This window comes from Musa acuminata, chromosome BXJ2-8 (genome assembly GCF_036884655.1).
Source record: "Musa acuminata AAA Group cultivar baxijiao chromosome BXJ2-8, Cavendish_Baxijiao_AAA, whole genome shotgun sequence".
In the NCBI taxonomy this organism is placed as follows: Eukaryota; Viridiplantae; Streptophyta; class Magnoliopsida; order Zingiberales; family Musaceae; genus Musa; species Musa acuminata.
The window spans coordinates 47,746,306-47,768,114 of record NC_088345.1 but is presented as its reverse complement, the minus strand read 5'-3'; the positions used below and the strand labels follow the sequence as shown (position 1 = coordinate 47,768,114).

The following is a 21,809-nucleotide window of genomic DNA, read 5'->3' as shown; positions in this document are numbered from 1 at the left end:
CAGCTGATGTATCCGCATAGAAGTTTCTATGTGTTAAAGAGAGCTCCGCATCCAGGTATCTGTAGACCTTAGGGTTTCTTCGTCCCTTCGCCTTCTGTTTTCGCCCTCTATAAAGCTCTCCGCTACCCTTCCCCCTTCTGTACTTCCCAATTCGGCTCGGGGAGAAGTGCGGTGGCCTCGTCGAGGTGGTCGGCTTCCTTCCTTTCTTCGTTATTGTTGCTCGGATCTCCTTGTTCGTTCGAGTACTTCGATTGATTTCTCAGTATGCTTGACGACTGTGTCTGTTCTAAGTGGGTTCCTTCTAAGACTTGGATCCGGTTCGCTCTTTTGCCGTGGGTTGATTGCCTGCTGTAATGGATCCGCGAATTTGTCGGGGCATTTTGATATCTTATGTTACTGTTGCTTCCTTTTTGGGAAATTCAGCCTGATTTAGCTATTTGAGAAAGTTAATTCCATTTTCTGATAGTGTTTTTGTAGTTGTAACACGCTTTTATTTGGTTCCTTCGTCATGGCAGCACGTGCTTGGGAAATTTGTATGTCTTATTTTCGATTGATGATTAAAGCTTGTAATTTGATGTTTGACTTGTATGCTATGGCTCTAAAACTTTAACTTCGATATGTTAAATTGGTTTTGACATAAGTATGTCTCTAGGGTTTAAATTTTCTGGCCATAGCTACAATATTAAAGCACGGATTCAAGCACCGGCCCTACCCCATACACCGTGCTGATATTGAGTACTAGTGAAATATTATATTAAAACAAGATAGGTGCAAATGTTTAAACAACCTTTCCCTGGCTTTCCTATTATCTGAAAGTTCCTTTTTTATTTGTCGGATGTCAGTAAATGCTTAATATCTTTTTTCGGTGATGAGTTCAGGACTTGGTTTTACTGAAAATTTATGGAAATTATTTATTTTAAGAAGATAGTGGTCAGTCATTGAGGTTTGAAGTGAACTAATTTAAAACATGGTGAGTAACTTAGGTTTTGGATAAGAATATGCTTCATTTATATCGTGCGCACTGTAATAATATGTATTTACAGATTGAGCTTTTTATATGTTGCCTCTGCTGTAATGCAATAAAATGGAACTTGTATAGAGCCTGGATGGTTGATTGTTAGATGTTATCTTTCTGAGCCATTATTTGCAATATCAAAAACAATGTTGCTCTATGTTTGTTGCTTAGATTATTATAGTTGGTACAATCAGTGTCATGAATATGGGTCTGTTAACCGAAATTTTAAATCATGAGTCAAAATATAGCATATTTTTCTCATTTAATGCATTCATGGAATTTTTTTCATTGAACTTCACCCTATAACACTCCAATAGTCCCACCTCATTGTGTGAGGTTGTGTTCAATTTGGTCTAACATTTGATATATCTATCACTGATAAGTTGATCTTAGGCATATTGGGTTGTATGGTTGAGTTCCCTTGACTGGAGTTTGTAGGCTTTGGGTTACTTGGGTCATGTTGAATGGTGCATACCTAGTATTGTACCTTATACATACGGAGATGGTGTACTCAGGTTACGCTTACATTGAAATCCTATTTTGAGAATTGTGGCTCACAAGCACATGAAGCCTTTGAACAAGGGTAATTCTGACATGGTTCAGCCTTGTGCTACACTAGATATTGGGCTAGTAACTTATCCCATGATTTTTTATTCAACAACAAATTTATTGAAGGTACCGGGACAATGTATAATAATACATAGTAGATAGTGGTTAGCAGATATAGTAACCATGAAAGAGATGAAGAGTGCTGCCAGCTAATATGTGGAGACCAAAATCTGGAAAATTGACTATCACAAGCAGCAATATCGATTACTATTAGGCTATGCCACCTTCCTTGATGCATGAAGCTGGTTAAATGTTAGATTTTTGTGGAACTAGGTAGCAAGCTTGATAATTGTATATTGTTTTTCCATTGAATCATAAACAATATTTACCTAAGCTGTTCACAATCCCTTCCAACCAAATTTGTCATTGTTGTTCCTAATTTGACTCTTTGTTTTTATTCATTGGCTAGTTGACATTTCTAGATAAAGTTGTACCTTAACTGACTCCATAATCTTATAATTATGTGAAATTCAGTGCTATGATTTTCAGTCATCCACTCTTATGGGTTGATAGCACATGCAACAGCAGAACATTATTCCTTTTAGCAGTTTTAAACTATGTGAACCATGCTTGTTAAGTATATATATTTTTGATCTCCTTAAATCCACATTTGATACAGATACTTTGCCATAGGCTTTCTCGGACAGAAGTTTATTCTCCCACCAGTTATTTTTGGATTAGGTTATTTTTTGAGGTTTTCTTAAAATGAACAAACAGTTGTTGCTTATCATACTGGTGGTCAAAGTGGTTTTGTTTCATGTGATGCAGGACCTCTTAATTTTAAACTGAAGTTGTCAGCACTCAGCATTGTTTTGGACCTCTTGTAGCTGTCAAAGTGGAGGGCGTTAAGTGCAGGGTGTTTTTTATGTCTGAACGCGATTCTTTCTACTTGGGATCGATTGGGTTACTTGGAGAATATTGCCCTACATCCAGAAAAAAGTACATATGCTCTTTGGAAAGAGCCAGTTGTCTGCATCTTGAGCCTTTTCGAGAGACTACACTTATAGGAAGTTGCAGCTGGGAGCAACTTTTCTTTATAGTGACAGATTATTGGGGCATTGAACAAAAAAGATTCTTAGTGCCTGCTTCTATTGTCTGATATTACTGTTAAAGAGTGCCACTTTATCATATTTCCTTGGGCAAACATGGCTTTGCAGAATATTGGCGCTTCAAACAGTGATGATGCTTTCTATCGGTATAAGATGCCAAAGATGATAACCAAAATAGAAGGTCGTGGGAATGGCATCAAGACAAACGTAGTGAACATGGTGGACATTGCAAAGGCCTTGCACAGACCAGCCACCTACACGACAAAGTACTTTGGCTGTGAGCTTGGTGCCCAATCCAAGTTTGATGAGAAAACTTGCACTTCACTTGTTAATGGAGCTCACGACACTGCCAAATTAGCAGGGCTTCTAGAGAACTTCATCAAGAAGTATGTGCAGTGCTATGGATGTGGTAATCCTGAGACTGAAATAATAATCACAAAAACCCAGATGATCACCCTCAAATGTGCTGCTTGTGGTTTTGTGTCTGATGTAGACATGAGGGACAAGCTCACTACTTTTATCCTGAAGAACCCACCAGAACAGAAAAAGGCATCAAAAGACAAGAAGGGAATGAGACGAGCAGAGAAGGAAAGACTCAAGGAAGGGGAAGCTGCTGATGAGGAACTGAAGAAGCTGAAGAAAGAGACAAAGAAGAAGGGTACTGTATCATCTAAAGATGGAGCAAGTTCTAAACGTGTTGCTTCTAAGAAGAAGCCAACAGGCTCAGATGAGGAACGCTCCTCCCCACCTGATAGTCAGGCTGATGACAATGAGGTAGCTGATGATAATGATGATGATGGTGTGCAGTGGCAGACTGACACATCTGCTGAAGCAGCTCGCCAGCGCATACAGGAACAACTGAATGCTGTTACTGCTGAAATGGTCATGCTTTCCACTGGTAATGTGCCTGACGAGGAAGAGAAGAAAGTAAATCAAGAGAAGAAAGAGGAAGCTCCCAAAATTGGACCTGAAGTAGTGGAGAAGCCTAGCACTCATAATCAGTTAATTATTGAAATCAAAGCTATGCTGAAGAAGGGGTCCAAACCTAGTGAGCTTAGCTCGTCTCTGCCTGGGTCGCATCAAGAGATAATGAATGCACTATTCGAAGCCCTCTTTGAAGGTGAAGGTGCAGGTAAAGGGTTCGCAAAAGAGGTTGACAAGAAGAAAAAGTACCTTGCAGCTGCAGTGCAGAATGAGGAATCTCAGATGTGTCTGCTGCGGGCTATGGAAGCATTCTGTGGGAAGTTTGGTGGGGATGCAGTGAAGGAAGTTGCTCTGGCGGCTAAATCTCTTTACGATGGAGATGTATTGGAGGAAGAGTGCATAATGAAGTGGTACAAAGAAGGTCTGACCGGTGCCAGTAAGAGCTCCGCAGTTTGGAAGAATATTAAGCCTTTCATAGAATGGCTTCAGAATGCCGAGTCAGAGTCAGAGGACGAGTGATAAAGTGTCCTCTTCTGCTTAGTATTGATAATCATCTCAAGGATGATACCGATGTTGGGCTTATTACCTTTGAAAGCAGTATGTAGTTGTGTGATGGCTATTTCATGAATTTGGAGTCTTAAACTTGGTAATGCTTAGTTATTACTGTGTTTCTGGTGTGCAGACTTGGTTCGTGTCGAAATAAAGAACTTGTATTTTCGTTGTTCCAGTCAGCTAAATTGTGTTGCTCAGATTCTGGGAGGATATCATGTGCAAGCTACTGGCTGTTCATGTTGCGCAGTTTCATCATCCTGTGGTGAGATTTTGGTCTCTCCTTGAACTTTATAGGCTGCACCTCTCCTTTCTAGCTGAAGATGTTTTGCTGGATTCTAATCCAAATGTGTTGTCTCTTACAGGTTTGCCGATCATCCAAGTGCAGATAGAAAGGTTTCAAGGGGACTCCCGTGTACGGTGATAATAGCTTGAAATGAGTCTTCAATCCGACAGGAGCAGCTCTCCATAATCTCATATAGTTCGATAAGGATTTGCACATAAAAAAAATTAGGTTGGTGACAAACAAATATCAAGTTAACTTTCATCATAATTCTAATCAAATATAATAAGAGTTAATATTGTTATAAATTACTAACAATTGTGTCATAAATGATTTAGGCTTTGTTTGTTGTATGTTTTTGGTTTTTTTGTTTTTTGGGTCCAAACAGAAAGAGCTAACTATTATGGGAGAAATAAATTTAACTTATTTGATTTTAAATCATTTGAAATATGGCAATCGGAGCCCATTTTATAGCTCATTTAGAGGTTTCAGTAGACGTAGTACCAAAGCAATCTTTTCTTCCTCCGTTCCTTTTGCCGCTCCCTCCCTTCGTTTCCTCCTCGTGACACCGAGAGAGACGAGAGAAGCTTTCTTTTCTTCCTCATTCCACTCCCTCCCTCCATTTCCTCCTCACAACAACGAGAGAGAAGGGAGATGTCTTCTAGAATTCCCCTCTTGAAACTATCTCAACGTTGTAGGCAATCCCTTTGCTCCATGCTCGGTCTCCAACCGCCCTTGTCCGCGCTCCTCCGCCGCTCTCCTCCTCCTCCCCCTCTCCTCTTCCCCTCCACCTCCGATCGCCTTTGTTGCTCCCCGTTCCGATCCCTCGCCTCGACCGCCGACGGAGTGAAGGATGTAGGGCGGTCCGAGAGAATCGGAAACGATGGAAATCCCCCGAATTCTTCTCCGCCGCCGCCTTCCGACTCAGGTCTGGACTACCCGACGGGGGAGTTTGAGATGGAGGAGTTCGGTTGGTGGAGGAGATTGGTCGTCAAACTCAGGTTGTTCTTTGCTTTGCCTTGGGTGCGCGTGGAGAAGGGGAGCGTGCTCAAGATGCAGCTCCGCGGCAAGGTCCGATTCTTATGTTCTTGTCACAGCCCTGTAACTCCTAAATATTTTACAATATTTGAAACAAAGATCGGATTAGATGAAGCAATTAGGGTTGAGAGCAACAATATTAGTACAGAATACTACATACCTACTGCCGGCCAAGTAGCCATGAAGGATCATCGAGGAATGGGAGTCACTCAAACTGGCGTAATGGAAGATCAATGGACCAAACCAATCATGACATACCGTGATAGTATATGTGTCCCTATATTTTGATCACAACGATGGCCTTCATCTAGTGGAGCCGCATCTAGCAGTGATTAGGGAGCTGCTGAATTAGGCAGCTATCGAGAAAGCATGAACTGTGTCATTGGTGGAAAGACAATCAAGCTTGTTAGGTCTGACAAATTACATCACCATGCCCTTCTTTGTGTGATTTAAAATGTAAGATGCTGAATTAATGAAGAGAGGTTATCAATAGTTGATCTAGTTAGTCCAGTATATGCCATTGTCGTCTGAGGAGGGTAATTGTGAACTCCTCTGAGTTTACTATTATAATGTAACATTGTGCAATCATGCGAATGATTGAGTCACTATATGAATAAGTAAGATGTATCATATGGCATACACAAGTATCAATGATGTATCTTGTAGTATTAGAGCATGATGACTAACTTCCAGGTCATGCCTAATGTTTGACGAAGCTCTTTTAACTGTTTAACACTAAAGTTGGTTTCTTCAGTTAAAGAGCCTATTGTTACAAAAATCTGATAACTATTATTGGTAATTAGGACTTGTGTGTCCTTGAGACCATGGCAGGCAGATCAAGGCAATTAGTATAATAAGTGGCCTATTGACTGCTTCAGTTCATTATAATCTTAAATGCATTTTGAGTGGATCTTCAATCGCTTCAATCCATTGGGATCTTGTATTTACCTTGATGCAGATATCTGATCAGTTGACAACACGCTTCTCTTCAGGGCTGTCTCTACCACAAATATGTGAAAATTTTATGAAAGCGGCATATGATCCTCGAATATCTGGTATTTATCTTCATATAGAACCACTTAATTGTGGATGGGGCAAACTTGATGAAATACGGAGGCATATAATGAATTTTAAGAAGTCAGGTAAAGATACATAATGCATTTATGAATCTTTTATCAAAACTTGATCTTCACTTAAAGTGTCGAATGTCGATGTTGATATGCTGTGCTTTTAATCTTTTTATATATATATATATAAATAAGCTTCTTTAATATAGAGCACCAAGGGGTACACAAGTTTAGATTGAGTATATTAATTTGGTTTACATTATTTTGACATATATTTAGGAATAATAATCATGAATTGAATGTAGAGATGGACTTTAAGTGCTTCTAAGTTAAGGTTATTGACCTAATTATGTCTGCATAAAAGATGTTATTTTCAGCAAGAGAAGCATGGAATGGAGCGTCATGCTTTTGGAGAATAAAATATATTTGTATTAATTGTCTTTTGTGTGTGTGGACATGCATAGAATGCATATAATAAGTGATGCAGCACCTTAATTTATTTTGGTGATCTACTACTAGTGATATTTATATTTATGCCTTGATAGAGACATGTGATAGAAACATGCACTACACTAGTATGTTTATTTAAAATTTAATTACTCAAATCAGTGGTGGGCCATTTACAATCTTCAAATTCCTTAAAATCCAAAAATCATGATTAAACTTATCTGAGTCAACTTGAAGATGAAACTTCTTTTTCCTTTTTTTTTTCATAATTTACAAATGTTGAATGTGATGTTTATATATATTTCATAATCTGTGGATCATGATTGAGTGCAGGATTTTAAAATATATGATGCATTTAGAATATCAAAGACCAATCAGTAGTCAGATTCTTGATAAAAACTCACATTTTATGCTTGTGTAGATTGGCAACAAAGTGGATAGATGAAACATTTGGGTTCTGTATATCTTTGTTAATCTGATCAATTACATGAGTATGTATAGTTGGAGCTTGTTTTTTGTTTGCTCCAAATCCTGCAATCAAGTCATTTTTCCCATTAACGTGGATTTGCATCCTATATAGGTAAGTTCATCATCAGTTATTTGCCTGAATGTCGAGAGAAGGAGTACTACCTTGCATGTGCTTGTGGAGAGTTTTATGTTCCTCCAAGTGCTTATGTTGCATTGTATGGTTTGACAGTTCAATCAGCATTTCTTGGCGGTATGCATTCTACCAATATTGTGCATGGTTATCTTCTTTTATGGTTTCCATACTTTTTGTAATGTGTTAAATATGTATTTTTGTTTTCTAGTTTAGAAAGGCTTGCTCAGGGTGCTAGGTAACAACCTATTTTGCTTTTCTTCTTGGTCCAATTATCAGCAGGTATTGCTTACTCCAGGACACACAGAAATAATGACTTTTTGCAACCTGCCTATCACATTGGAGCAGTTAATGATTTTGATTTGAATGTTGCCTTCTTAAAATTGTCATGATGGCCTTCAAAATGGTCCATTATGAAATTCTCATGCGTTGTCACATCCTCATCATCAATGATTTGATTTTTTGAAGTATTTCTGAAAATGACATAAATGAGCTGTTCACTTAACATCTGATGTATATGATGCGACCGCATAAAACTTATTCTTTCTGAAGGAGGAAGAACTAGTCATAATACAAAAGAACTCCATTTTGTTAGTGTTTCCTGTGTTTTTCTTGGCTATGGTCGCCTGTGCAACATGTTTCTTCTCTGCTATGCATCACAGTCATGTTTGAATTTTTGTTACTAATGATAATATTTACATGATTCCTCTTAGATTGTTCTTGAGTCCTTGTATGAATCAGTTTAGATGTGTTTAGCATTCTGTTAGTGTAGTAGCTGGGAGTGTTAGCTCATATATTGCTGAACACGGCTTGTCTTTCTATTTAATGAAGTCCTAAGTTATAGCAACCCTAGATTAGATTTAGCTATGCTTTAATATTACTTGCATCTCATTTTTGCAGGTGTTCTTGAGAAAGCAGGGGTTCATCCAGAAGTTTACAGGATTGGTAAATACAAAAGTTTTGGGGACCAGCTTGCATGTAAAGGCATGTCTAATGAAGTTCGTGAAATGCTGAGTTCTTTGCTTGATAATATTTATGAAAATTGGCTTGAAACAGTATCTTCAAGTCAAGGTATTCTTACACATCTTATTTAGTGATTGAATGTTCTGCTGTCTACTTCAAAATTAATATTCTGGAATTCTAATATTTTCTTTTCCAGGAAAGAGAAGGGAAGAAATTGAGGACTTTCTTAACTCAGGAATTTTCCAAGTTGAAAAGCTTAAAGAAGAAGGTTGGATAACGAATATAATGTATGATGATGAGGTGCAAGTTTCTGACTGGACCATTAAATGACATATGAGGCGCATGAAATAATATTTACAAAAAAAAGTTTTTGCTGTTATTGAAAAAAATTGACGTAGAGCTTGAAAATTGGTCTTTGCTTTAGAATTCGGTTTACAAAACAATGGAGTTATCAATCATGTAAGGATGCAAGATCATGTTGTTGGACACCTGAACGTAACCATCAGGCAAATCATGAGGTTGAAAATAATATGATTTTGGGAATTTGAACTTTAAGCTTGCATGAAGTAGTTGATTATGGTAATAGCACTCTGTGGCAGCTGTAGTATGTACAAGGAATCCTTGTTCAAACCAAGATATCAATATCAGGTGGGGAAAAAGGAAGTAAAACTTCAAAAACTATTAAGTAGGTTTGATTGATTATGGAGAAATAATTAGGCTGAGCTATGGTGCTCCTAGGATGGCTGGGCATCATTGGATCTTATAGTCATTGGATATTATAGCCTATGACATAAGAATTCATTGTGACAAGCTTTTTACTTGGGTATGCAGAAAGCAAACTTAATGTTTCTGCTCGAGTGAAATGATGAAATGCATGATAAATGCTAAGCATTTAATTCAGTGTGAATGAAAAGACAAGGTATAGAAGAGAGAGTGGATTCTAGGCCATCTTGATCTGGTTGAAAGTACAGGAATAATCATGGTTTGACATTTAACCTATACACAAAAGCTTTAGTTGAATCCAACCGGTTGTAAGACCTATTCCAATTTAAACTATACAGAAGAATCTTTGTGTCTGCTGTTATTTTCTCTATATTTTGATATACAACAATAAAAAGTTAGTTTCAGACCAGCAACATAATAGACCTTTTAAGTTATAATAGTTTAGTTTTTCCTCTCGTTTCTTTAAATATAAGAATGTAACTTAATTAGAGTCTTATATGATTTCTGGTGCTATAAGGCAGGTCATGTCAATGCTGAAGGAGAGGTTGGGCCAAAAGAATAAGAAAAAGCTTCTTATGGTTGATTACAGGTAATACAATCTCAAAATTATCATAAATGTATTGACTGGTTGGAATTGCAACAATTCAGTGTTACGTGGAAATCACTTTTGAAGGTTTGAAAGCGCACCATCATGAACTCAGGATACTATTTGTGCATATACTTTCTTAAATAAATTATTTTTTCTCTTGATGTATTGAGTTGGAAGTGTTGAGTAATTAGCCTTAACTACTTAAAATGAATGAAACCATGGTTTTAAATCTCAAAACTGAACCCATATGATCCTTGATTGGACTAGCATGGCAATGGAACATAGTGGCATACCGACACATGGTATGTTGGCATACTGGTCGGCGCCAATAGGGGGGGAAGTTAGAGATAGAGAGTGGGGTAAAGTTAAAAAGACAACTGTCACCACCAAAACCAAATAAATATTATATTTATTTTGAACTGAACCGGGCAAATTACCCGATCGGGGTGCTGGTTCTTGGCTGGACTGATATATACCAATTCGGATATCTCATGTCCCTCTGTTACCATCTTTTATGTCAAAGCATATCTTATTCTCAAATTTCAATCTTGGCCTTGAGAAGTGATTGATTCACATTTCACTGCTGCAGTTTTGTTTGGTTCACTGTTCTCCCATTGAACCAAACTGGTCACCTTTCAGGGGCAAAATTGAGTCTTGTAAAAGAAGGGGAAACTTGGTGTAAAAAATGAAAACAGGAACGCTCAGCAGTAAAAGTGAAAAGTAGACGTTTTGTTAGATAAATTGCCCGTCCATTAATGAACAAGCAAGACATTTCAGATATGGAAGATATATAAACATTGTGATTTTAGGTGTCTTCAAGCATGGATTTAAGCACCATAATCCATAGTGGAAACTTGTTTGATCAATCTGTACCAAATCAGTACAATATGATGTACCTCTATTATGCTGCTAAAGTTATCAAAAACTTTTTGTTTAAATAGAAGGTGTTTTCATTACATTAAAGAGCGTATATAACGCTCCCACGTGGACTCGAACATGAGACCTTTTATTCATGCAACAAATGCACTAACCAATTCGCATGTCTCAATAAAGACTTATTTAAAACGTCAACATTTATTGGTATTGGTGGACCATCATTGGCAAGGACAACCGGTATATAACAATAGCTGGTATACTGCAGTACTTTATTTCATGGTCTTGAGGAAATTAACGAGCAAAATATGCAAATGATATTTACTTGATCTTTATAACTATTTTATTGGGCCTGTTTCTTCTACGTTGCATCATTTTAAGCTTTAGTCATCATTGTTTTTTTATTAGTTTTTGAAAGCTTTAGTCACCATTTTATTGGACCCGTTTAGGTGATTTGGTCGGACCAGTATACCGATCAATATCAAGGTACCACATGGTACACCGGTACATATTGGCATTTCAGAGAGGAAGAGAAAGAAGAAGAGGAAGGACGGATGGATGAATAGGAGGAAGAGAGGAAGTGTTGCAGTAGGAAGAAGAAGCGGTGGAAGAGAAGAAGGAAGAAGAGAAGTATTGGGAGTGTACCTGGGAAGAAGAAGGAACGCATTGGCAGCAATGACATCACAAAGCAATGATGGCAGCAGTGTTGCAATAAGAGGGCTCTTGTTCATGAGCCGTAGTTTTTGTTTTAGGTTTTTTTTTTCTTTTTTTTAATGCTGAGTTGGATGGGCCCCATTGCTATTTTAGTTATTTTTATTTTTCCTAAGTTGGATCGGGTGGCAAATAGGGTGGTCCGTATATCGATCTATGCCCAGACCAGTACGTACAGCTCGTTTCATATTATTTCGGGTGATGAGGCATTCCTTGCTTGAAACTCTTTGTTTTCCTTTCTTATTAACTAATATGATGTGAGGTTTCCTTTGAATTTGTTACTATAAAGTCTGCTTTTACTTTGACGATTTTCTCAGATACTGCCTTGCTTTTTTTTTGGCTCTGAAAAATAGGCTGTTGCTATAGAGCATTAAAGTCCTCATTTGCTATTTATAATTCTTATTGAATTCAGAGCTCATAGCTAATCTTCTGCTGTATGATTGTGAGCAAAGCACCTGTACTCAAAAGTATCCTTTTGTTAATTATGCAAATAATTGTTTGGGAATAACACTTGTAACCTTTTCCAACATAGCTGGTCACAATGAAAACTGGTCTCGCCGTTTGTGTCATTCAAAAATTTGAACTTGCAAACTTGTAATTCCATTCTTGATCTTAACACAATTGGCTTGGTGTTGAACTTCTTCAAGTGCAATTTGCAACAGTTGTTCTTCTGCATCATGAACTTTGGGTTTGATATTCATTTTCATAAGGAACAATGATAAGCAGTGCATTGAATTCTATGAATGCTATTGTTTAGTCTATAATTAGAATTTGAAAATACTGTGAGATGCATTAGCTTACAAGGAAAAAACCGATTTGGAAGCCCTAAAAGTTCATAGGTTATAAACCTGTCTCATATCACAATTAGAACATTAATCATGAAAACTAAGATTATGAACAAGCTAAAAGTTGTTGATTCTAGGTTGCTAATTCTGAATCATCATAACTAGCAAAAAGTACCCTTAGAGATAGTATAAGTGATTAGTTAATTAATATATTGCTATTATTTAACTTGTCACAGGCCTAGCAAATTCAAATTCATATGTTGCTTAAAAATTCCAGTTCTTTTTTGTGCTTCAGTTTTATAGTGAAAGTAGGTATTTTTCTTTTTGTGTTTACTAGTGTTGCTTATATTAGAGCAAATTAACTAATATGTTTGTTGTGGCTGTACTACATGAAATATTAGATAAGAGTATTACAGATTCCCACTAGAACATTTTGTATTAGTTTATTGCTCTTACTAAAGTTTCGTGCTTTGCTTCAACAGTAAATACTCAAGAGTAAGAAAATCAACTCTTGGTTTAGATGGTGGTAGAGAACAAATTGCCATAATTAGAGCCTCTGGACCATTAAGTGTTGCTGGTTCTGGCATCATGGCCGAACAGCTGATAGAGAAGATCCGCAGTATCAGAGGTTGGTTTCCTAGCTGAGTGTTCTTTTGTCTAAAACTGTAACCATTCTGTGTGATAAATATTGAGATGTTGTTAGAAATTTTGTTTTGAAACATTAATATGTTTATTGATCTAATGGATATAGAAAGCAAGGGGATAATCATACTGATTCAGTTGTGTAGCTTCTTTTTGCACTGAATCTTATTAGCTTATGAAGATATTCATCATTCTATTTATGCTGATTTCTTATAGATGCCCATACTAGTAGTAGTAGTACACTTGTTTTCACTTTTTCCTCATTTTCAGTTGATATACATTGCTAAAAGATATTTATGCCCAGTATAGACTTAAAAAGTTGAGCTGAATGAGCCTACCAACCAAACATCCCTTGCAAGTTGTGTAGATTTTTGCCTGTAAATGAGTTTCACCAATTAAAAATATTCGATCAAGTTTGTCTTTAGTCAGTGCTCATTAGCTTCAGTGCTTGAGTTTGACATCCATCATTATTATGTTTCTTGTACCATGTATTCATGTGACACTTTTCTTTTATTTAGTTGTTTGTTCTGCATTGATGAAACTGATCATTGATGTTGTTGGCTTTAAAGAGTAAATCTTAGTTTCTTTCTTTGGAATTTGTTAATCATATATTAAAGATTTTGCCTGGAAAAAATTGTATTGAACTTTAAGTGAAAGCAATTTCTTCTTACAGACTCAGATAGGTATAAAGCTGTTATCTTGAGAATTGACAGTCCTGGTGGTGATGCTCTCGCCTCTGATCTGTAAGTGCTTATAGCTTAAACTTCATTTTAGTAATTATGCGTGGCGCTCTCACTAACAAGAAAATTCTTCTTACCCTATTATGTTTGTCAGAACCACAAAAATTAAAAGACAATAGTCATGCAAACAATAGTCCTGCAAACAATAAAAATTCATTATTAGCCTGTTTGGTTCAGGTGTAAGGCTGAAATAAACCATCTAAAAACCCTTATGCCAACCAAAGAATTCAAGAATTAATTGAATAAATAAGGATTAACAGTTCCAAGCAGTCCCTATTATGAGAAAGATTGTTTGTAATTCCATTTTTATTGTTCAAAAGTGATATTAACTGACAATTTTCTCATATCCCTAAGTTATATATTTTTTCCCTTTTTCTTTTCTTATTCTCCACCATAAACTGACCTTCCCTTTTGCCACAAACACACGTTTGTCTTGCAACAATGTATTGATCTCTATCTCTTAACCATCATTAATTCCATGATGTCCTGAGTGTACCTTCTCATATGTTTTGTTTCTAAAATGCTTTTGCTTATTGCAAATTTAATGGTTTTTATATATGGATATTTATATTTAATGTGTTTATATGTAAATTCTATGATGGAGTCTCTCATGTACTTTTATTGGACTCATGTAACATACTTACTCGTGATTACTATAGATAAATGCTATGAACACCTTATTTGTGGCATCTTTGGGCTAGGATCCAGGGCAATTATGATATTTTCCTAGTTTATGCTTCAAGTAATCTTTATAACTCTTTATTTCGTTATTTGTGATAAAGTAATTTTCTCAGTTATTAATCAGACTTATTATTCTATCCCACTTTTCCTCGTGGCTCACCTTAAAGGGACTTACATGACTGCTTCATATATCCAAATGTAGCCTTGACCTCGGCTCAATGGTTTGACGGTTTCGAACTTAACCAAAATCGAGGCCATACGGTTCGGTTTCAGTTCCTAGAAATTGAAAGAAGTAGAACAACAATAAGTTTCATGGTGTAGTGGTTAGTACTGAAAGTTTAAATTTAAAGTATAATGATTTGAGTTTAAATTTTGGTGGAACAATTTTTTTTTTTTTCTTTTTCTATCAATCGGCAGTTCCATTTCTAGAATCGGAACTGACACTTCCAGAACCGGAACAACTGCCTGGAACCAGTTTGAATCCGGTTCCAAATTTGGTAGGACCAGAATCGGCAGTTTCGGAATCATGCTCAGGGCTATCCAAATGACCTTTCCCTAGGGTTTCCACTTAAAGAAATAAAAGTAATAGAAGAAAATTTTTCAATAGATTTTATTACATCTAGAAACCATATCTTACTTTTTCTTCAATGATTAATTTGTTATCTGCTAATGTCACATGATGATAGATAATATTCTTGCATTAGTGTGATGCACAAAAGTAGGTAGAAAGATTTTTTTAATCAAACAATAGATGAATAATGAATTATCAGCCTTATTTGAAAATAAAACATGTTTTTTTAATTGGATGGCTTGTTTTTAAACAACCGTGGCCTGGAGGAAGCAGCAAGGCTTGGACGAAAAAATGATGCTTAGATCAAGTTGAGGTCAGATGCACCTGAAAGGGATCATAGATGGAAAATGAGTGACCTATAAGCTCCTGCGGATACCAGAGAAAGATGGTAAGGAATACATTTCAGTGTTTCTGTTGACCGAAATAACAAAGACCATTTAAATCTTAATAAAATGCTCTAGTGAGTGGTTCAACATTCTTCACTACCCTATTGCCCAAGCTATAATACACATGCAACAAATTTAGGAGGTGGAAGTAGTTTCATCTGGATGAATACATAAGATATATATTCATGGTATGCAATGTGGTGTAATGGTAGGCCAATTTGATTCGTTGATTGTCTCTAATAAATCATCATATGTCTGGTATTAAGTTTTGCCAGATGTCGTGTGGTGTTCTTTCTGTCAACAATGATGATTCTGTTCATACAGAATTTGGAGGGAGATCAAGCTTCTTGCTGCCTCTAAACCTGTGATTGCATCAATGTCTGATGTTGCAGCAAGTGGAGGATACTACTTGGCTATGGCAGCAGGAACTATCTTAGCTGAGAAGCTCACTTTAACTGGTTCGATTGGTGTTGTCAGAGGTGATTATAGTGGTTTACTCCTTTTTATATTTTTGAGGAAATTACTGCAATAGCATAATGGATCTTTTGAATAGTACTGCAACAATGCAAGTCCTCACTCCTCACATCAAGGCTTCAAGTTATTATGATTCCATGTTCTTATAATATCTAATTTAGTCTGGTCAATTTAACTCATGTAGATCACAGACTAATGCTGGTCCTCATAAACTCTCTTTTAAGCCTTTGTCATCCCTGACAAGATTCTAACATTTAATCAGAGTCAACCCTGTGACAGGCCTGTTTGTGTTATCTAATTACCATGATCAGCTTATATTTAGCCCACAAAACAGAAAACAAATCACGAGCCTTGTGGTCAACCTGTGGTTGCCTCCAATGATATCATAATGTAGTATCCTGTAGTTTGATACTGAGATGAACTGGGTCTGCTTTGGTGGTTTTTGCTACTGCCAACATGGGTGAAAATGCTCAAACCACAAATAGATAACTCAACTTGCATATATGAGCCAATTCCTTTTTCTTTACTAATTTAAGACTATTAGTTCATTGCAAATATTATTCACCTTCTAGTTGTATTATTACAATGAAATACCATTTCTCATGCTATGAATAGAATTATTATTCATTTGATCTCATTCATTTGCCTTTTAATGCTTTAAGTTATGTTTCACAGAGAAATGCTTTATACATCCACATTGTCAAGAACAGTCAAAGGCCCTTTTGATATCATTCAACCCCTTTGATGTGCTCAAATAGCCCTTACAGCCCCTTCCATTAATTTTTTATTTTAAATCTTATGACATCGTGGGTGGTGCTTGAGTGGATGATAAAAAAAATCGGTATGGGAAGCAATAGCACATCTTTTTGCAATATGAATCATGGCAGACTCTCTTTCTAGAGATTAATATTCAATCACTATATTTGCCTCAAAATAAAAAAGAATACATACAATTAGTGAGTTTTAAGGATCTGGCGATATAATTACTTAGAATTTCTCTTTTATTCAACTAAGGTTTGGAATTTCTCTTTTATTCATTAGTTATGATAGTGGATGGTCAACTAAGGTCATAAATGAAACATTATAGGCTAACATACATGAATTCTATGGTTAGCTTCATCATTTCTTCTATGCTAGACCAGACACATTAAGCAGTACATATAAAAAAAAGCAGTTAAAATTACTCCTATAAATTGTACCAACCTTTTTTCAATAGTACTGTGCAGTGGCTGTTAGATCCAAGGTCACTCCTTTTTGTTCTTGATAATGTGCCAAAAGAAATTGGATGTTGTCCACTTTTGTAAGTATATAGTTAAATGCAGATAACTGGAACTTTTTGTTCTTGTGCATATTACACAATCAACTATTTGTGTTCAAGCCTCATATTTGAATTAGATTCTATGCTACTAACCAAAAAAAGAGCTTTCTGTAAATTATTGGGTTCTGATCCCTAGTACTTGCAGGAAGGTTCAGCTTAAACAAGTTATACGGGACGATTGATCTCAACAAGGAGATTCTGTCACGGGGTCAATATGCTGAGCTTAATGTTGCTGAACAGCGTCCTCTTAGGTGAGTATCTGTTGTTTTTCAAAAGTTTGTATAGCTTGTAACTGATGAGAAATTATCTAAAGAAACATTTTACTAGATTGTCCAGCATCTTTTACTGGTCTTATGGTTGGTTTAAGAAATTATCTAATGAAACCTTTATTCATCAGATAGGATTCAGAATGTGGGTCTTATGGTTGGTTTAAGAAATGTTTCGAATATAATCTCTCTTAATAAGTAGTTGACTGGTTTTCCCCTTCTTCTGAAAGTTCTAATAGGCATTACTGTTCTGCATCCAGCTAAAATCTAACGAGGGTGTTCTTGTTGGTACAGACCACATGAATCGGAACTGTTTGCCAAGTCTACACAGTATGCTTACACACAGTTTCGAGACAAAGCTGCTTTGTCACGATCGATGACTGTAAGGTTTTGCACATCCACCATTAAGAAAGACAGCATGTATCTCATCACATCATTACCTTCCAGGTAGATCAGATGGAGGAGGTTGCTCAAGGGAGGGTATGGACCGGCAAAGAGGCAGCTTCTAAAGGATTGGTTGATGCTATAGGTGGATTCTCGCGAGCAGTCGCCATTGCAAAATACAAAGCTAAGATACCACATGATAAACAGGTTAGGTTTCTTCAGCTTTTTTTTCGATCAAATGCCATGCCTATATCTAAAACAAGACCAGCTTTAGTAAGTCACTGAGAATATGATCCCCTGCTATTTTGCATGGCTATATGTATATTGGTTTATTATCAAGTTGCTCCCTTGTGACCTGAGTGTCTAAAGTTCAGGAAAACAGCCTCTATATATTAAGGTCTGTTTTGCTCACAATTTTGTTTGTTAATGTTAGGATTCTGTGTCCATTTATTGCCATAACCCTGCATACTTTGCTTCTGTACATATATATGCATTCTAATATGTTATTTTCCAAGGGAATATGATCTTATTTGGTGATATATTTCGATATACGAGGAGTGAATTTGTAATTTGGAACTTGCAGGAAACTGTATTGAGAATCCTTTCGTTCATTATCTCAAATGATCATTTTAATACACTGCAAATGGAAGCTTTGTTTAAATACTAATCATTGGATTTGTTCTTCGACTCTTCTTTATTAATGTTCTAGGTTAAGTTAGTTGAGGTGTCAAGACCTTCACCAACTTTACCAGAAAGATTAGGTGGTATTGGGAATTCTCTGTTTGGGCTGGACATGGCTGTGAAGGAAGTATTGCAGGATCTAACGTTCTCTGATGGAGTTCAAGCAAGAAGTGATGGCATCTTGCTTGACATAGCAGGAAATATATCACAAGATAACCATGTCCTTCACCTAATAAAGGACTGTTTAAGCTCATCATAGGCTGAGGATGACCGGAGTCCAGACCTCGAATAATGCAAATGTGTCCGGCAGACAGATTATGGTATGGATACATCCCCTCTCTGTCTTTATCAATTCCTAAATTATGATTTATAATGACAGTGCAAATTATGAATTACAAGCAGTACATTATGTCATGATGTAGCATTAGATATGGTATTAGTACATACTAATCCAATCCGGAAGAAACCTTTTTTATGCATCAATCAAAAATTATCTTACAAGCCACAACAATTCATATCGGTATTGGTGTACAATAACATATCTTGAAACATCTCTTATGGAGGAAAAAAAAAGGTAGAAAAAGGTTTGATTACCACTAACAACAATGTCCAAGAAAAGAACAATGAATTGTGGTTACCTCAGTACAACATATCAGAACTGAAAGCTATGTAATTGAAGAGACGTAGAAATTGCTTGGTTTACCGGCATTAAGCTTCAGGTAACACTTCAAAATCAACCCTGAGCTGCGAGTCATCGTCGTCGGAGACGACGCCACCTGCCCTCCTTGCCTTCCACTTCTCGTACTCGGGATCGTCGGTCGGCAGCTCGAACCGACAGACGGGGCAGGTGTTCCGGATCCCCAGCCACGGCAAGATGCAGTCCTCATGGTAGAGGTGGCAGCAAGGCAGCTGCTTGACTCTTTCCCCCACCAAGATCCCGTCTTTGCAAACCGCGCACAGCGCGTTCGCCTTGGCAACATCCTCCTCCGTGAGGAGAACCGACGGAAGGCTTTCTATCACCGATTTGGCTGCAGGCGGGCTTCCCTTGAAGTTGCTATCGTGCTCGACGAATTGCCCGAACAAGACCTCGTACGCCTCATAGTCGGAAGCATCGCCCAAGCCCTCTTGTTCGTCGACGAAGTATACCCCGACGTCCTCGGGGTCCATCGGGTTTCTACCCGAGTTATTGACGGCCAAGAGAAACTCCCATTCGACATCTCCACCCCCGTCTTCGTTGTGATCGAGGTCTCTAATCTCCTCAGATCTCTCCTCATCGCCGACGATCGTGACACTGATCGCATCCCTTTCCTCGATGCGGCCGTCGACCTCCTCCCATTCGAAATCCTCGTTCGGATCCCTCCTGTTCTCGCCGAACCGGAGGCAGTCCCAGCGAAGGGGAAGACCCAGGTCGTCGGACACGGCCTGATCCCGTCCTTCGCCATCGTCAAGATCCGCGCCGATCGCCACGATCTGCTGCTCGTCGGAGTCGGAGTCTGATTCGTAGCCGACGACGCGCAGGCCGTCCGAATCGACGGGGCGAGCCCTGGAGAACTCGATCGACGCGGACGGGGAGCTCATCCTCCGGCCGACAAAGAAGTCGTCCGCGGCCCAGTCCGCCTCGCGGTCGACATGCCCCCCGTCGTCATCCTTCTCGAATCCCAACCCCAGTCGCGAGGCATAGTCACCGGAGGAGGCGATCCCCTCCGAGGTCTCCTCGAAAAACCGAAAGCCGGAGAAATCGAGGGGGTCTGGGAAGGCGTGCGAGACGATGGAGGCTGCGGTGGGGCGGGGGATCGGCGGAGGGGCGGGGCGATGGGGCACGCGGTCGACGAGGAAGAGGTCGGAGGCGTTCGCCATAGCTGGCCCCGTCTTCCAGATCTCGAGGGGGACGCAAAGCATCTATTTTGAGGTGAAGAGGAAGGTCCGCACGCGCGAAGCACGTGATTGACATGTGGGTCCGGATCAGCTGTTCGTTTCGAAGCAACTCTCGTAACCCTTGTTGCACGTGGCATTGCATCATTGGATCATGACTTCTACTCTTGCCTTTAGATTGTCGTGTGGGAAGAACGGGTTCAGAAGCTGTTCGGGAGAGTGCAGCCGATCCCTGATGAGTTGATACGATACGGATCTGCTGTCCGACACTAGGCAAACTTCTGAAGTGTCTTGCAACGTGGCAACTACATATTGGACAATACACGTCGGTGGAGAGAGGACGACGTGACACGCGTAAGCTGTTCTGGGAAGTCACAGCCGACGGTGCGGAGGGGAGCCGTCACACGTGTATTCGAGACTTCAGTGCTAAGACAGCTCATTTCCACTTGGGAAACTTTCACTGGCCACGTGGAAAGCAGCTGTTTGGCGAGTTACAGCCGATCCAAGCCGGACGGTGGCAGGGAATCTTTTGGTGAGTGCAACGTGCATTAAAATAGTTATATGATTCAATATTTTAATTTCTTTTTCTTTTAATTGTGGGTTAGCAATGGGAGGAGATGTGGTGGAAATGAGAGCAAGTAAAATAAATGGAGAAGAATTTAAGCAAGAGAAAAGACAGAAAAAAGAAAAAAGAAGAGGTGGGATGGTGACTTTTGGACAGATTTGATGCCAACATTCAAACAGATCCTTTTGTTCTCTCTCTTTTGTTTTTGTTTTTTTTGTTTTTTGTCTTGTTTTCTTGCCACTAAAGATGATTTTATTTTATACTGAAATCAGTCCTGTTTTTCCAAAATTAAAAAGCTATGAATCTATTTATTTAATACCAATATGACATAGGAATTACAAGTGATTAAAACAAGTAAAATAATAGATCCACATCTTTGAGAAATGATGCAAATTTTATTTTTCTCAATGAGAATATTTATTGATAATACAACCATTCACATTCTAATGTAGCTAACAACTACCTTTTTTATGTAGGGATTATTAATGAAACACTATTGAATCAATCAAACCTAGCATGCACAATAACTTCATTCATATGATATACACATTTACTATCTTTTATGTGGACTATAAATGTTTGTTTTGAACCTGTGGTTGTCCTTTTGAGTCGTAAAGATTCTATTATCACTTTGTAGGTGTAGCACTTGGTTTATATTTAGGGGCATCTTTTTTTTTATTATAAATGATAAAAAAATAATTGAAATTGATGATTTTTTTATATTGATTGTGTGACTTGTTTTAATTTCAGGATAATTGAGTTAACCTCCACTTAATCAACACAAAGTTTCACATAAGAACTAAGGCATGATTCTTAGATGATTAGTATTATTATTATTTTAAATATTCTAATTAATTATAATAATTAGGATTTCTTGAATCGATTTTATGATCAAATATAACTTAATTCAATTTGGAGGTGTGTGACTTGATCACCTTCTACTCAACTAATCTAAACATCCACAGAACCATTAGGGCATTATAGTAAGTCAGATTAGTATTTGTTT

General features: G+C 37.8%; 3 protein-coding genes across 8 annotated transcripts; 2 read left to right on the top strand and 1 right to left on the bottom strand.

Annotated features, from left to right (window-relative positions):
• The first annotated feature begins 36 nt into the window (after positions 1-36).
• LOC103996355 (eukaryotic translation initiation factor 5) lies at positions 37-4,324 on the top strand. Of its 3 annotated transcripts, none has more exons than XM_009417265.3 (2): positions 37-185; positions 2,393-4,324. In XM_009417265.3, the coding sequence occupies exon 2, from the start codon at positions 2,770-2,772 to the stop codon at positions 4,114-4,116; it is 1,347 nt and encodes a 448-aa protein (XP_009415540.2). In that variant the 5' UTR covers positions 37-185; positions 2,393-2,769; the 3' UTR covers positions 4,117-4,324. The 3 variants fall into 3 exon arrangements, with proteins under 3 accessions (XP_009415540.2, XP_018685675.2, XP_018685674.2); XM_018830130.2 differs by having other exon boundaries at positions 65-188; XM_018830129.2 differs by having other exon boundaries at positions 137-317.
• A 197-nt stretch (positions 4,325-4,521) lies between these two features.
• On the top strand, positions 4,522-18,793 carry LOC135619824 (serine protease SPPA, chloroplastic-like). Of its 4 annotated transcripts, none has more exons than XM_065122194.1 (13): positions 4,522-4,660; positions 6,460-6,609; positions 7,562-7,699; positions 8,480-8,650; positions 8,739-8,842; positions 9,787-9,854; positions 12,706-12,851; positions 13,539-13,608; positions 15,568-15,722; positions 17,181-17,286; positions 17,596-17,683; positions 17,749-17,892; positions 18,395-18,793. In XM_065122194.1, the coding sequence occupies exons 2-13, from the start codon at positions 6,492-6,494 to the stop codon at positions 18,623-18,625; spliced, it is 1,539 nt and encodes a 512-aa protein (XP_064978266.1). In that variant the 5' UTR covers positions 4,522-4,660; positions 6,460-6,491; the 3' UTR covers positions 18,626-18,793. The 4 variants fall into 4 exon arrangements, with proteins under 4 accessions (XP_064978266.1, XP_064978265.1, XP_064978264.1 ...); XM_065122193.1 differs by having other exon boundaries at positions 4,525-4,660; positions 6,426-6,609; XM_065122192.1 differs by having other exon boundaries at positions 4,645-5,500; positions 6,426-6,609.
• Positions 18,794-18,825: 32 nt separating this feature from the next.
• LOC103996357 (uncharacterized) lies at positions 18,826-20,256 on the bottom strand. Its single transcript, XM_009417267.3, has one exon. The coding sequence runs from the start codon at positions 20,221-20,223 to the stop codon at positions 19,075-19,077; it is 1,149 nt and encodes a 382-aa protein (XP_009415542.2). The 5' UTR covers positions 20,224-20,256; the 3' UTR covers positions 18,826-19,074.
• Positions 20,257-21,809: the final 1,553 nt, after the last annotated feature.

Bases quoted from the DNA above. Each gene is read 5' to 3' on its own strand.
- LOC103996357 (XM_009417267.3), bottom strand. From the start codon at position 20,223: ATGGCGAACGCCTCCGACCTCTTCCTCGTCGACCGCGTGCCCCATCGC.
- LOC103996355 (XM_009417265.3), top strand. From the start codon at position 2,770: ATGGCTTTGCAGAATATTGGCGCTTCAAACAGTGATGATGCTTTCTAT.
- LOC135619824 (XM_065122192.1), top strand. From the start codon at position 5,084: ATGTCTTCTAGAATTCCCCTCTTGAAACTATCTCAACGTTGTAGGCAA. The intron at 7,700-8,479 runs GTATGCATTCTA...TCATTTTTGCAG, and splicing joins TCAATCAGCATTTCTTGGCG to GTGTTCTTGAGAAAGCAGGG. The intron at 15,723-17,180 runs GTGATTATAGTG...TAGTACTTGCAG, and splicing joins TTCGATTGGTGTTGTCAGAG to GAAGGTTCAGCTTAAACAAG.